Source organism: Nothobranchius furzeri, chromosome 17 (assembly GCF_043380555.1).
Source record: "Nothobranchius furzeri strain GRZ-AD chromosome 17, NfurGRZ-RIMD1, whole genome shotgun sequence".
Lineage (NCBI taxonomy): Eukaryota > Metazoa > Chordata > Actinopteri > Cyprinodontiformes > Nothobranchiidae > Nothobranchius > Nothobranchius furzeri.
Genome location: NC_091757.1, coordinates 41522794 through 41536633, shown reverse-complemented (window position 1 = coordinate 41536633; position 13840 = coordinate 41522794). Strand labels below are relative to the sequence as shown.

General features: G+C 39.8%; 1 protein-coding gene across 2 annotated transcripts in view; it reads right to left on the bottom strand.

Moving 5' to 3' along the window:
- The window catches only part of adgrv1 (adhesion G protein-coupled receptor V1), a 135091-nt gene that overhangs the window by 10165 nt on the left and 111086 nt on the right, over positions 1–13840 (bottom strand). For both annotated transcript variants that reach the window (XM_054731434.2, XM_015972410.3), the window contains 2 exons: positions 13303–13460; positions 6142–6263 (listed from right to left, as the gene is read on the bottom strand). In XM_054731434.2, coding sequence (XP_054587409.2) covers positions 6142–6263; positions 13303–13460 — 280 coding nt within the window. The remainder of the gene's footprint in view (positions 1–6141; positions 6264–13302; positions 13461–13840) is intronic.

Sequence of the window (13840 nt, the reverse complement as noted above, 5' to 3'; positions counted from 1 at the left end):
TAAACCATCAAATAGTTCCTGAGCGCAGCCACTGCTGCAGCTCACCGCTTCCCACGGGGATGGATCAAATGCAGAGATGTATGTTCACCAGTGTGTCATGATGACTAATGGGACTTGAACTTCAACACACCGCTGTCAATACTGCTGTCATTATAATTAACAATAAAACAAAAGCTGGCAAAAAATTGCGACATGGGGTTTTATTTTGAAACACACAGGATGAACATTGCTGTTTCATGTCTGACTTATCTGACTCATGTAATTTCTTTAATCTTATGACAATCCGCATGCAGCGTCCGAAAAAACCAGACTCCATGCTGAAACTCTACGAATCTCTGCATCTAGATCTGCGCCTTACTGCAGCCTGTGTGAATGCTCTGATTGGACTCTGATTTTTGATCTATGTGGAAGCCATACAGAGTCGAGACCACATTTACTCCTCATTCTGATCCTGTTAGCATCAGACCTACTCATTTGATTTAGTAAGATAGAAAAGCATCTATTAGTCCATTCATTTCCATTGACATACCAATTTAAAAGCTTAAGCATCACTAAACTGAACTCAAGAAGAATTTTTAGGAAATTGAAGACAATTTTAAAAACATGAAAGACCAAATACATGGTGATTAAAAAAAATCATGGATAGACAAGTTTTGGTCCTGCTATGTTGGATGTCTGGCCAAACGTCCAAAGCCACACACTACACACAAACCGATTTCAAAGATCATTCCCCGGTCAGATGGGAAATCTTGTAAAACTTCTGCAGATCAAAGGAGGAGCTTCTTTCACCTTGTTTTCTGATTGGATACACGTCACATTCAATAGGCAGCATGCTTGCTTGTCTTCAAAATTGAACCGAGACAGTCCAACACGTTTAATATCCCCAATTTAAATTTGGTGCGGTCCAGATGTCCTTCTGAGTGGACCAGGGTGCTCTTAACACAGCACACATGGCAGGATTATCAAATAAGATGATCTTTAGAGCCTTTAGGCTAATCAGGCTTGTCCTTGAGACTGTCAGAAGAGGAGAATCTGGTAATAATTCTGCATAATTATTTTGCCACATGAACCAGGCCTAAGCAACATACTAGTTAGACATTTAGGTACTGCTAATCCATAACCTTGAATTTAAATAAAACCAAAGACATTTGTAAAATAAATATGCAACAACACATTGATGCCAGAAGGAATCAAAGCAACACCTGTTGGCTGGCAACAGTACAGGCTTTTAGCTCCACCCCCTCCACGGAATAAAATGGGAGATTTTCCTCCCTAAAAAAGTCAATAACATCTGAGCTAGAATAGTTTCCAGATGTTTGTTTTAGCTGAATCTCATGTTTCTTGTTGCATGTTCAGAGAAACATTATTTCTGATGACTTAAATAATAATTAGTTATTTGCTGCCTAATAAAAACACCATTATTTTTGCCTGCGGGGATGTAAGAGGGGCTCTCAGCCACACATCTCAACTACGAACACGCTGACTCCAAAATGCAAACAACATATTCTGGTTTCTAATTCCATCTTTTAGTTCTTTTTAAAACACAGAAAGATTTTATTTACTTTTAAAAATAACTAAAAGATGGAATTAGAATATCAACACAGCAAGAACACACCAAAGATATTCTGGTTTCACTTTTCTGTGACGGACTAAGGTAGACACACTTCATCCAGCTTTAGTTGATGTTGATCGTTACAATTGGTTTCTTTATTGAACAAAGTCAAATTAATTGTAAAATTTTAATAATTTGTGAGCCATTTGGAATTAGTGTGTGTGTGTGTGTGTGTGTGTGTGTGTGTGTGTGTGTGTGTGTGAGAGAGAGAGAGAGAGAGAGAGAGAGAGAGAGAGAGAGAGAGAGAGAGAGAGAGAGAGAGAGAGAGAGAGAGAGAGAGAGAGAGAGAGAGAGAGAGAGAGAGAGAGAGAGAGAGAGAGAGAGAGAGAGAGAGAGAGAGAGAGAGAGAGAGAGAGAGAGAGAGACCTCCACTGTTGTATATGTAAGACAAACTGCAATGTCACACGGATTCTGTACTGCTGCTAACTGGACAGCTTTTACAATATTTGATGCCTAAAATAGCTAGTGCAGCTGAATATATGTGAATAGGTTTGGGATTCTAACATTTTTTCTGCAAACACACACGCGTTCTATATTTAGATCACACCAAGGTTAAATGAGGAAGTGTGGGATGTATTACACTGCAATGAAGATTGCTCCTGTTTCTTACCTGTGGATATTTTTGACTCTGCCAACACAATGAGATTAGACTCATGGGCAAAATGAGGAGATGATGAGGGGTTGGTGCTGCAGTAATCTGATTGCGGACTGCTAATTCAGCCTGATGAAGCACAGATGTAGAATTGGCAAACGCGTGCTACGGGGAAAAGGGAGTGGCCTTTTGGACTTAAAGGTCAGTTTTTCTCAGCCGAACTTTAAATGCAATGATGGAAACTGGCGGCTGGTTTTACGGCTCTCAAATATAGAGTTCTGCCCACCCCACAACACAAATACAGTCGTGAACATCTGCAGCTGTTTAATAATGCTTAGTAATTAACAGCAGGGAGGAGTGCCTCACAAGTACCTCCACCACAACTGGAAGGTAAATATGGAAAATTCTTCTAATGGAAAATTCTCTCCATGAAGGAAGTCAAATCCTTGCAGCTGAGACCTACAGCCTAATCACTCCCAGTCTTAAAAGCAATAAAAAAACAATGGAAAAGGACAGCGTTAGGCCCGATAAAAAGGGTAAGACTGCACACTGAAGAGCAGTGAGTGGAATAACAATGTGATCATGCAGCACGTTTCATGGTTTCCTTACCTGAATCAAAAGGATAAACTAATTTAGTCCCAATAATGGGAATATTTTAAAAACCATCTTGTCACCATAACATCGATTTGAAATATTCCCATGCAGTATTAAAACAAAACTGATCTAAATGAACCTTTCTTTGTACGTTTCATGGGTAACCCTGCAGACGCCCTATTATTTAGTTTACCATAAATCAGGTTGAGCTTTGGAGCTGTTTACCTGTTTCCACTCTGATGAATCTTTCCTTATTCCTGCTGCAGACCCCAGAGGCTTCGAATTTAATACAATCTCTGAGGTTGCAATGTTGGTGCCTGCTTAGAAAATCAATCGCAATAGTCCTGTTCTAACAAGACTTTCTCTTCATCTTACAGAACACTTAGTTTTAGAGGTTTCCAGTGGAGGACAGTATTTTTTTTTTGTGTGTTCAGTCTGAAGCAAGGGGCAGTGAAAGAGAATCTACTAGTGTCTGCCAAACTTATTTAAATGCATATTCCTGCAAAACACCAGCTTTAAAGCAGTATTGACAGCTGACATTTCTTGTCATTCACTGTTTATTATATTTAATACTTGGTCCGTTTGTGGATTTGTTTGACTAACTTGAATGTTAAATGTCTGATTTTGACACAGGGCAATGCACAAAGTTAAGATTCAAGAGTTGTTATAAATTCAGAGTTCAAAAACTACTTCAGGATCAGAAATATTGAGCATCAGATGTTATTAGTGAGATTTTAGCAAGCAAATACGGTAGAAAACATCTAAATATTGGTCATGAAAATCACACCAAAGATTGGCAGCACATGTCAGCCATCGGTGGACCACGACATCTACATATTGGCATTGGTATCTGCAACAGAAAAAAATCTTGACATCAAATCTTTTAACAGATTATCAGTCTTCAGTAGAGATGTTATGGTGTGCTGAAGTGTAGGCATACTTGATTATACATGAGTAGAATTGCAGTGGAGGTGGTGTTAACTTTGAAGGCCTCAAAGGCCTCAAAGAAACAGCAAAGATCGCTTACAAACAACAGCAAAAAAAAAAAAAAACCCAAATAAAACCAAGCTTCTTCTTTTTTAACCTTAAAAAAAAAGATAGGTTCATATCCAAAACAGAGATATTAGTTAAAGCCATACTATGCAACTTTTCAATATTTTTAATCATTTTCTTGAGCCACTACTAAAAATGCTCTTTTACAGGATTGTTGAAATGTCACTCAGACTCCCACCGGCCTGCGGTGGACTGACTCTCTGTCCTGCGTGTACCCCACCTGATTGCCCATTGACCGCTGGAGATAGGCGCCAGCACCCCCCCCCCCCCCCCCCCCCCGTGACCCCACATGGACAGGCGGGTTCAAACAATGGATGGATGGATGGATGGATGGACTCCCACCACCCCCTGTGGCCAGACACTTGCAACTTCAGTGTGACACCTGAGGACTTACAAAAACTTAAGCAGACCTGCAGTCTGCTTTCCAGCACATTTCCTGCATGTTTTAGATCGTGAACACAGCTGAATTGTTTGATTTAGTGATGAACCACTCCTGTAGACACTAATGAAGGCTGAGGAGACATTTCAGCTGTTAGATTAAGATGTTAAAAAGACGAACGCAGAGCGAGAAGAGTTGCACTTTTGCTTTGACCACATCATCCGACTGGTCAGCTGATGAGAATGACCACATGATGTCACTGAGAGGAGTAAACCTCACTGGAGCTCACAAACAAATGCTAAGTGCAACACAGACGACTGACACTGACATCATCTCTCCTCATTAGTCACTGTGCCAACAGAACAAGTTTATTTTGGTGCATCACTGTTGTCTTCAGCATGTGGATGCCACATATCGCCACGGGTTACCACAGAGCTGGTAGGGTGCTGGTTACAGACAGATGGTGACTTTGAGACTATGACGGAAGCAGCAGCAAACATTTATGGAAGAAAGACAAAGGTGTTCCACCAAATAATTTGGGACTGACTGTGAATACTTAGGGGAACATATTATGACTTTTTCTCTGGTGTTATAATAGTTCTATGTTCAATACCAAAAATGTTCAGAAAGTTAATTGCACTAAATCTCTCTCACATAAAGCAATTTAGCAGATTTATTCTTGATATTTTCAGTACCTAACAGACTTTAAGACTTTAAAACTCAAATCAAGCAGGAGCTGGCCACGTCCACCCATTTGTCACTGGCTGCTATAAGCTGAGAAGCTCCGATACCCAGGAGGGGCTGAGAATAGAGCTGCTGCTTCCCCATCAGTAGCAGCGCTCTCATTCATGCGAGAGGTGATTATAATCTATTTATATTGCCCGCAACCATCATAAACAGGAACTTTTGAAAACGGACTATTTTAGGCTTGAAATTCTTAAAACCAAACCTTTACAAAAAACTACTGAACAGGTTTTTATCATGTTTGGTGTGTTTATAGAGGCAGTGAACACCCACATGGCAGCACAAAAAGATGCAAAAGGTGAGTTTTGCATAATTTGACCTATTTATTGGACACTTACCAACATTGATTATTTTCTCAAAATGCAAAGCCTCACAAAAACTAAGAAAGTAGTTAGCTCCAAGAAAAATCAAACCCATTTAGATGTTTATTGTTATTTTTTGCAAGTACTCATTCAAAAGGCTTTAGAAATTAGCTTTGGTCCACACAAATAAATACTTGAGCACACCTTAAGGCTTTCCAGTTGTGACAAGAGGGTTATTAAAAAGCAATAATACATCTGTGATGTTCTATTTTAGTCAAATGGAGAGTCAGTGAAAGTGGAATAGATGCAACAGCCGGGAGATGTGACACACTGATAACCTCTCTAAGCATCCCAATGCAATCCCAGGTTTTTGAAGCTGAAATCAAAGTGAGGTGATGTTGTCTTCATCTGACCTCTGCAGCACCCACGTCAGCCAAAACACACACACACACACACACGCACACACGCACGCGCGCACACACACACACACACACACACACACACACACACACACACACACACACACACACACACACACACACACACACACACACACACACACACACACACACACACACACAGGTAGTCTTGATCAAAGCAAGTGACAACATGAAAGACTCAGGAATAAAATTGACACATTCTGACATTGAACACCAATAAAAAATACTTGTTTTTGTTTGATCCTCTTAGAGTATTTGAATTTCATTTGAACCATTAACATTCACTCAACTCAACAAACTGCATTTCCATGTTGCCAAATGATGTTTTTGGAAAAACCCCTGCTGTTTTATTAAATACAGAGTTCAATGAGGTCAGCAGACAAACAAACAGGCATGCAGACAAACGAGAGAGTCAGTGATCTCACCAGGAGGCAGTTAAAGATGACGTAGAGGATGAGCATCCACAGGTCCCTGTAGCCCATATGGAGTCCAGCCCACAAGCAGACCAGCGAGATGAGAAGAAAAAGGTAGAGAAGCAGCGGCACCTCTGGAACGCAAAAAGAAACAACAATGAACCAAAAGCAAAAGAATACAGTGTGCATTTATTTATTTAATGGTGACTCTAAAGTCCAGCTGATGAGCAGGTTTTTTGCCTTGACTCCATGGTCTTTAGGAAACCGCACGGCAGATCTGATCTGTCTGTAGCCCAGCCCCGCACATCAGCGCTGGTCATAAAGATATTTTCCAGCCTGATAAGCTACAACAGCTTTGTGTCTGAGGTTTACATCATCTGATTTATCCTAAGATGTGGAGAGGATCAGAGTTTTGCAGGTTCCTGTTTACATATATACTGGGCCACATTGTTGGAGGAAATAATAAAATAATAATATATGATATGTAATTAGAGCTGTTGCCTTGCAGAAAGAAGGTCCTGGGTTCGCTTCCCGGCCTGGGATCTTTCTGCATGGAGTTTGCATGTTCTCCCTGTGCATGTGTGGGTTCTCTCCAGGTACTCCGGCTTCCTCCCACAGTCCAAAAACATGACTGTTAGGTTAATTGGTCTGTCTAAATTGTCCTTAGGTGTGTGTGTGTGTGGGTGTGTGTGATTGTTTGTCCTGTTTGTCTCTGTGTTGCCCTGCGACGGACTGACTCTTTGTCCAGGGTGTACCCTGCCTGATTGCCCATTGACCACTGGAGATAGGCACCAGCCCCCCCGCGACCCTACGTGGACAAAGCGGGCTCAGACAATGGATGGATGGATGATGTGTAATGTCCAACAGGGTCAATTTTCACCTATACATAGTGACCCTTCATCTACCGCATAAATCCACTTTCTGTTTGGCCTTCCAGAACCAGAAGGTTCTGTTCAGCGCGTGTTGACATTCCATGAAGACAAACCATTCAAACATTCTCTCCCAATGTCCTACACTCTCTGCATGAATGCCAGACGTCAACATTATTCACCCCGAAAAAGTGAAGTTTCCATGACTTTGACAACTCATTAGCTTACAATAATCATATGTAATGAATGAACAAGATGTTTAAATGAGACGTTACAATGATCCATTTATATCACAAATCAGTATGTGTTTGATTTAACAAGTTAATCATTGTTTACACTCATACATGTTACAATAAGATAAATATTAAGGTTAAGGTTCACCTCACATAAGTGTTTTAAGCCATTCTTATTCACAGTGTTAAGAATTTTGTATCTGAAGGAAGGCATGGCTTTTTGAGGGATGTTGGTAAATACCCAGAAACATGTCAAATTCTGATTCACCAGAAATCATAACATTGTGGTTTAATAAAACTGGATTTACTTCCCGATTATTTCAGTTTCCAGCTGAACCCCGATTCGGCCAAATCGAGAAAGAAGCCTCTTTTGAAACAATCTCCTTTGAGCTCCTGTCAAAGCCTCTCTGCAACGCTGCGGCTGAAACCAGACAACCGGCTCTTCTAAGAGCCAAACAAACATCAGCCTTAGATGCAAATAAGCGTTCCAGCTTTCGGCCTTCACCTTGAGGGATCTCAGACTGGACGGATCTTATCGGAACCATCTATGGGTTCCTGATATCATAGGTTCACTCCACCAGCAGTGACCATCGACCCCCGGATCGAACGATAACCTCCACACCAAGGTTGCCTAGACATGGCACGACAGAATGCATCTGATGCTGTTTTTAATAAACAACTCTCTAGTTTAGAACCAAACAACAAATTCTTTTATACCCAGATTTCACAATTTCTCTCAGATACAAAGAACGGTTGCTACAACAACTAGCTTTCATCACAACACCTCACATCCACCACATCACATCTCATTATTCATATCTTGTCATGTATAAATTGTTAGTTTAGGAAAAATAATTAAATTCATTTTATAAACTATATACTTGACTCTGTCTGAATTAATATGGTGTGTTTATGGTCCCTAAAGAAGTAAAGAACCCTAGAATCTTCTGATTAAACATTCAAAGATCAATCAGATTGATATTTCATATTTAAATGGAATAATTACATCTTATTGGTCAAAATTAATGTGTATTAATTGCTACAGATGATAACAAACTCATTTTGTTGATATTTATTAAGTTTGATGTAGGAAGAAAATTTAAATTTTAAAAATTTAATTACGCAAATATCCTAAATAAACACAATGAGGATGGTTATGTTTTTGTTTAAGTTTGTGGTTTTCACTCATTTTTTTATTCCAAAAATTTGATTGTCCTCTCTTAATCATTTGGAATAAAAAAACATTGTGTGTCACTTAACGTTCATGGACTCAGCCATCTTGACTCACGATGGGGAAGGCTGTTGATGTTTTAGTATCCAGGAATGAGCAGACAACATTGAGACTAGTAGAAGCTAATGTTAGCATTAGCAACACCACCGGTTAGAAAAACTCATCCACGCTTGTTATTTATAGAGGTAAAACACGCACATTACAAGTCAGTGGTAGAGTCGTGTTGCTGTTATCCAATCCGAGGCGATACGTAAAATTATCAGGAAATAAGACTGAATCTTTCCGTTTTTTGCCACTCTCTGCTGCAACAGACTTGTCTATGAGTACCAATGAGTTCCCCACACCTTTAAAACTTTCAGTGATCATTTTTTTCCAATATATTTGTCTTTATTCTTTAGTATAAGTTAATGCCTTGTGAGTCGATCTGCTCTTTCAGGAAGTAGAAGTTAGCTGGAGGAGCAGTGGACAGAAAAAGCAAGATTAGGAATTGTACTTATTAATATTCATGATATTCAGACGTCTCACCTCTGATTGGATAACATCAACACAACTCTACCGCTGACTAAGGTTTGCTGAAAAACTCTGTTTTATCTCACAAATAACACAATCCTGAAGGAGTTCTGCCATGTGGTGGAGTTGTTAATGCTAACAGTTAGCTTCTAGCCAAGACACACTCTACTCTCTCCTGAACATTTAATCAAACACAGCCCTCCCCCATCTCTGGGCATGGGTGAGTCCATGAATGCTGATATACAGTGTGAGGTCCATTTTCTTTCAGTGGCTAATGTTGGAAATAGGGGTAGAAGACTATTTTCATGTTCAGCATGCATGTGAAACTCAGAGTGACCGATTGTATTTAAAAATTAACAAATAAAATGTTAATTTTGACTAAGCTGACATTTTATTGCGACATCAGATATAAATGGTGATTTTAAACTGAGTTTTTGGTCCTAAGGAATGATTTAAACTTACATCAGTGGTTGTAGCCTGCTACTAGGTGTTATGTAGGACACTGTGAGCAGTTCACTTCACAAGTAGGATGGAAACACAAAGCACGGGGCCCGGGTTTACACAAAAAGCCCTCACTTAGGTGCTACTTCCATCGCCCTGACATTTCGCCCCTGCTCAAATGTCTGCCTCAGTCCCAGTATACTGCTAGAGACACTTTTTTCTTCACCTCTCTTTTCTGTTGAGATCTATTGCCTGTAAAAATCCCCCTTATAGGTAAATCATTATTTTCTTTAATGTTATTACTTCGCATTTAGTCTACTGATTTATTTTCAGTCAATAATTGAGTTTTAAAAGTTGCTTCCAACAGCACTGACTGTTTTTGTCCGACTCTTTTCCTCCCTGCTTCCATCTTTGCACATCTGTCTCCCTCTTCTCCCTCCTTGGTTTGATGTTTTCCAACCATGTAAGCACATTCCAGCGTGTGGACAGGACAGAGCTCCCACAGTAGGAGAAAGTTCCCAGCGCCAAGTGGAGACTGGCTGCAAAATGCTGACTGACTGTTTGACTTGATACCACCAAGATGGAAAAAACAAGAAGCAGAGCAGGAATACAAGCTTGTGTGAACCTACATGGACGCTTGTGCATGAGTAATCGTCTGTCTGGTGGCCCTACAAAGTCAACAAATATTATAATCTCCAACGATGAGACTGCCAGACTCTTTTTATCCAGAGTATTCTTGTTGTGTGAAGACAAATTTCGATGAAAACCACAGAGAAACTGACATCTCAATTCTGAAAAACTAAATGTATTTAATGCAATTAATTACAGTTACTAAACAAAAGTCATCAAAACGTGAAGCCAGTCTGCAGACTTATTTGAACAAGGCTTTTAGAGGTGCATGCTGTGCAAACATGTTTCCACTGTGCACATAAAGCAGCTGCACAAGCTCAAACATCATTTGTTTTATTATTTATTTTTATTTTTACATTGCCAGCCAACTGATGATCAAAGTGCATTCAGAGAACACTTGGCACGTTAAAAATGTGCCTATCAAAAGAACATCAGGTCTTTGTAAACACACCTTGTGAGTAGAGTGCTGATAAGGGTTTACTGATGAGCAACAGAATCTGCAAGTGGAGTTTTTATTGCAGGCGAGCCTCATATCAGACACTGCGGTAGATTTGCAGTCTGAGATATACAGGTACATGTCTGCAAGTGGGGAGCTGGCGTGGTCTCACTGACGTCAGTAGCCCCGCTATATGTCACACAGGTGTGTGAGTTTTACATGTGGGTTTCTCACACTCATGCACCCGTGCACACTTTAAACCCTTTTTTTTATCTAATCTTGACTCTGCAAGTCCCAAACTTATGGTGTAAAGATTAAACTCCATGAATAGTGATGGATACAGTAAAGAGCAGCATTAGGAGCTTGCAAATATAAATCATGATTGCTGCAGCAGAAATGGAAAAGTGAGAAAACATCAGTTCTTTTGCAGCATTTTTAAGCGTGGATGTCATACCCTGAGGTGAGTGAGGAGTTTAGCGAATCCTAACAATGAGTAAAGCAAAAGAAAATTTGGAGACACAACACACTCATTTGGAATTTTGTCACACTTCTGTTTTAGCAAAATTGTTACAATTTTTAGAAGAAATGACCTGTTTCTCCTTAAGGATTATCTGCAAGAGAGCAGAATTAGAATAGACTTTATTGATCCCACAGTGGGGGAATTCACGAGAATAATTAGAAAAAAAAATTACAGTTACATGTATATACACTTAGGCAGTAAGCTATTATTGTGTGTTAGTAGTGGTCAGAGGGGCCGACGGCGCCAAATGGCAGCCTCGCCTCTGTCAGACCTCCCCAGGGCGGCTGTGGCTACAAGTAGCTTACCATCACTAGCAGTGTGTGAATGTGAGAGTGCGTGAAAGCATCTTTGGGTGTCTAGAAAAGCGCTATATAAGTTCAATGCATTATTATTATTATTATTGTAACCTTCAACCACTAAAAACGACAAATAAAAAATGAAACTTGGGTTCCAGAACTATGTAGCATACTGTAAGGGACACAAACATACTATGTAAATCCAGTATTGCACAAGTATTGAACACATACTGAGAATTATGCTTCCATCAATTACTACCAGGCAAGCCATTCTATGTGAATGTATAGTCAGGCCACGATCCGTAGACAGTTCAGTTGTGGAGCAGAATCTACGCTTCTATGGAATCTCTTGACTCAAAGAAAATCCCAAGTGTAAACCATTCCAAATTTGATGCCAAAGCCATTTCAAATGAGCTGTCACCATCTTCGTTTTGTCGCTCAGTCTCAGTACCATCTTGCTCACCAAACCCATAGAGCACTGTGATTGACCCACCAAACTGATACAGCACTTTAAGTGGCATGGCACAAGACTGTTCGGCCATTCTGAGGCACCAGTGGAGCGTGGCTAAACTGGCCTGCAGAGCAAAATCATCTTGTTTCAGCTACACTCTGTCTAGATTTCTAGGTTAATCAATTACACCAAGTTGTCCAGGTCCTGCGGCAACAACGAAGTCCCAGACCATTACACTATCACCTCCATGTTGAACTGTTCCTTTTCTGAAATACAAACATTTTGCAATATATTTACATTCCCAAAAGTCTTTAGAACATGGCCTGATGTGTTGCTTTTTGATTTCCTTTAACTAACTTCATGTTGTCATACAGGTTCTGCAGTCATCCAGCCAGGGTGTGGCTAATAAAACAGACCTCAGCTTTGTAAATACTGTGGTTAATCACTGTTAATTTGTGATTAAAAAGGCAGCTACTTTTTTACAGAGAGCTACAATGGTTTGGACATGTTTTCCCTCAACAAATTAAAGCATTTTAATCTGCAAAGTATAATTACCCAGGTTAACTTTTCAGATACTGAAATGTGTGTTTGCTGATCTGAAATATTTAGGTGCAACAGCTCAGAGGCTATGCATGCCTTTTCTATATTAGGATTTCTAGTGTCCCTGTGTCCCAGTTAAATTCTCCTATAAATCTATGCTTTTAATATTGGTTACTAACAGCTACTGGGGATGAATCTCTTAACTGTTGCTTGATGTTTCCCTTTTGCTTTCATATACCAAAACAGCGGTACCCTTCACCCTTTGGCCTGTCTGGCATTAAAAGAAAAAAGCTTTCTTGGTAAGCGTGTACACATTTGTTGATCTGCAAAACACCGTTTTGGGTTTTCTACATGGCTGCTGAGACCTCCCACAAAGTAAAGAACGATTTACTCACCAGCCAAACACAAATTCCTGATTTTTGCTTCGTCATTTTAGGGCTGTGATGGAAGAAATCTAGTTTAAGCCTGCTGATTATCACTAAATGGGAAGTAAGTACGTGATGAGGGAGTAAAATTGGTTTGGCTAGACTGTCATGTGTGGACAAGGTGATTGACTGCAATGAATAAAAGGCAATCATTAACATCGGTCACACCTTTGTGATGCTTTTTTCTGTAAAAACAACATTCATATTGTGCAGGTTGGAGATTGTTTGCACACATCTCAGTGCCTTTCTGCACCTGAGGGTTGAAAGGATTTGAAAAGTTAAATCTATTTAAATAAATGTAATGACTCAATACAAATGAGATTTTCAGAATACTCCATAAACAAAAATGGGCACTTAAAATAAGAATGTTTTGTTCCTGGTGTATGAAAGGTTCCAGTGAAACAGAGAGGTATGAACAGCTGAGGAAAGGAAACACTGCTGGATCCAGGTTACTAGTTTTGGTGAAGCTTTGCACACTTTGCACATGTATTTATTTAACCTCTACAACACAATGTTTCTCAAGTCTGTGCATTAGTATATTACTTTCTCCTAATATGACAGATGTCATATGATATACATATAGTTGGTTACCGGTGCTGTTGGTCCGTCCGCGGTAGACGTCATCGTAGGCCTTCCACTGCTCAGTCACCTGGTAGACGTGAATGAAAATAACCAGAACTGCAACTAAACAGATCAGAGGCACGAGCACTGCTGTGGACAGGGCAGCGTAGATGTTTGGGATGAAGCATCTAAAAGAAAGATGTGAGCAAATAAAAAAAAATTAGGAAATGATTTATTAGTTAAAAGACTCATTCATTTATTATTTAAATACATTTGTTGTGGTGTTTAGTATAAATTTATGTTTTGTGAGGTTTTCTCTGTGGAAAAAAAGCTCTTGCGCTCCTGTTTCAGGAAGTAGAAGTTAGCCAAAAGAGTGTGGAGCAGAAAATGGCACACTAACTCATTATTATTTATGATATTCAGGCATCTCGCCTCTGACTGGTGAAAAGTAACACAACTCTTATTACCTTTACATGCACACCGAACTCGAGCTAAAGTAAAAAACTTGGAGCCGTCATCCTAGTTTACATGTACGTTAGAAAACTGAACTCCCAATCGAAGTTCGTTC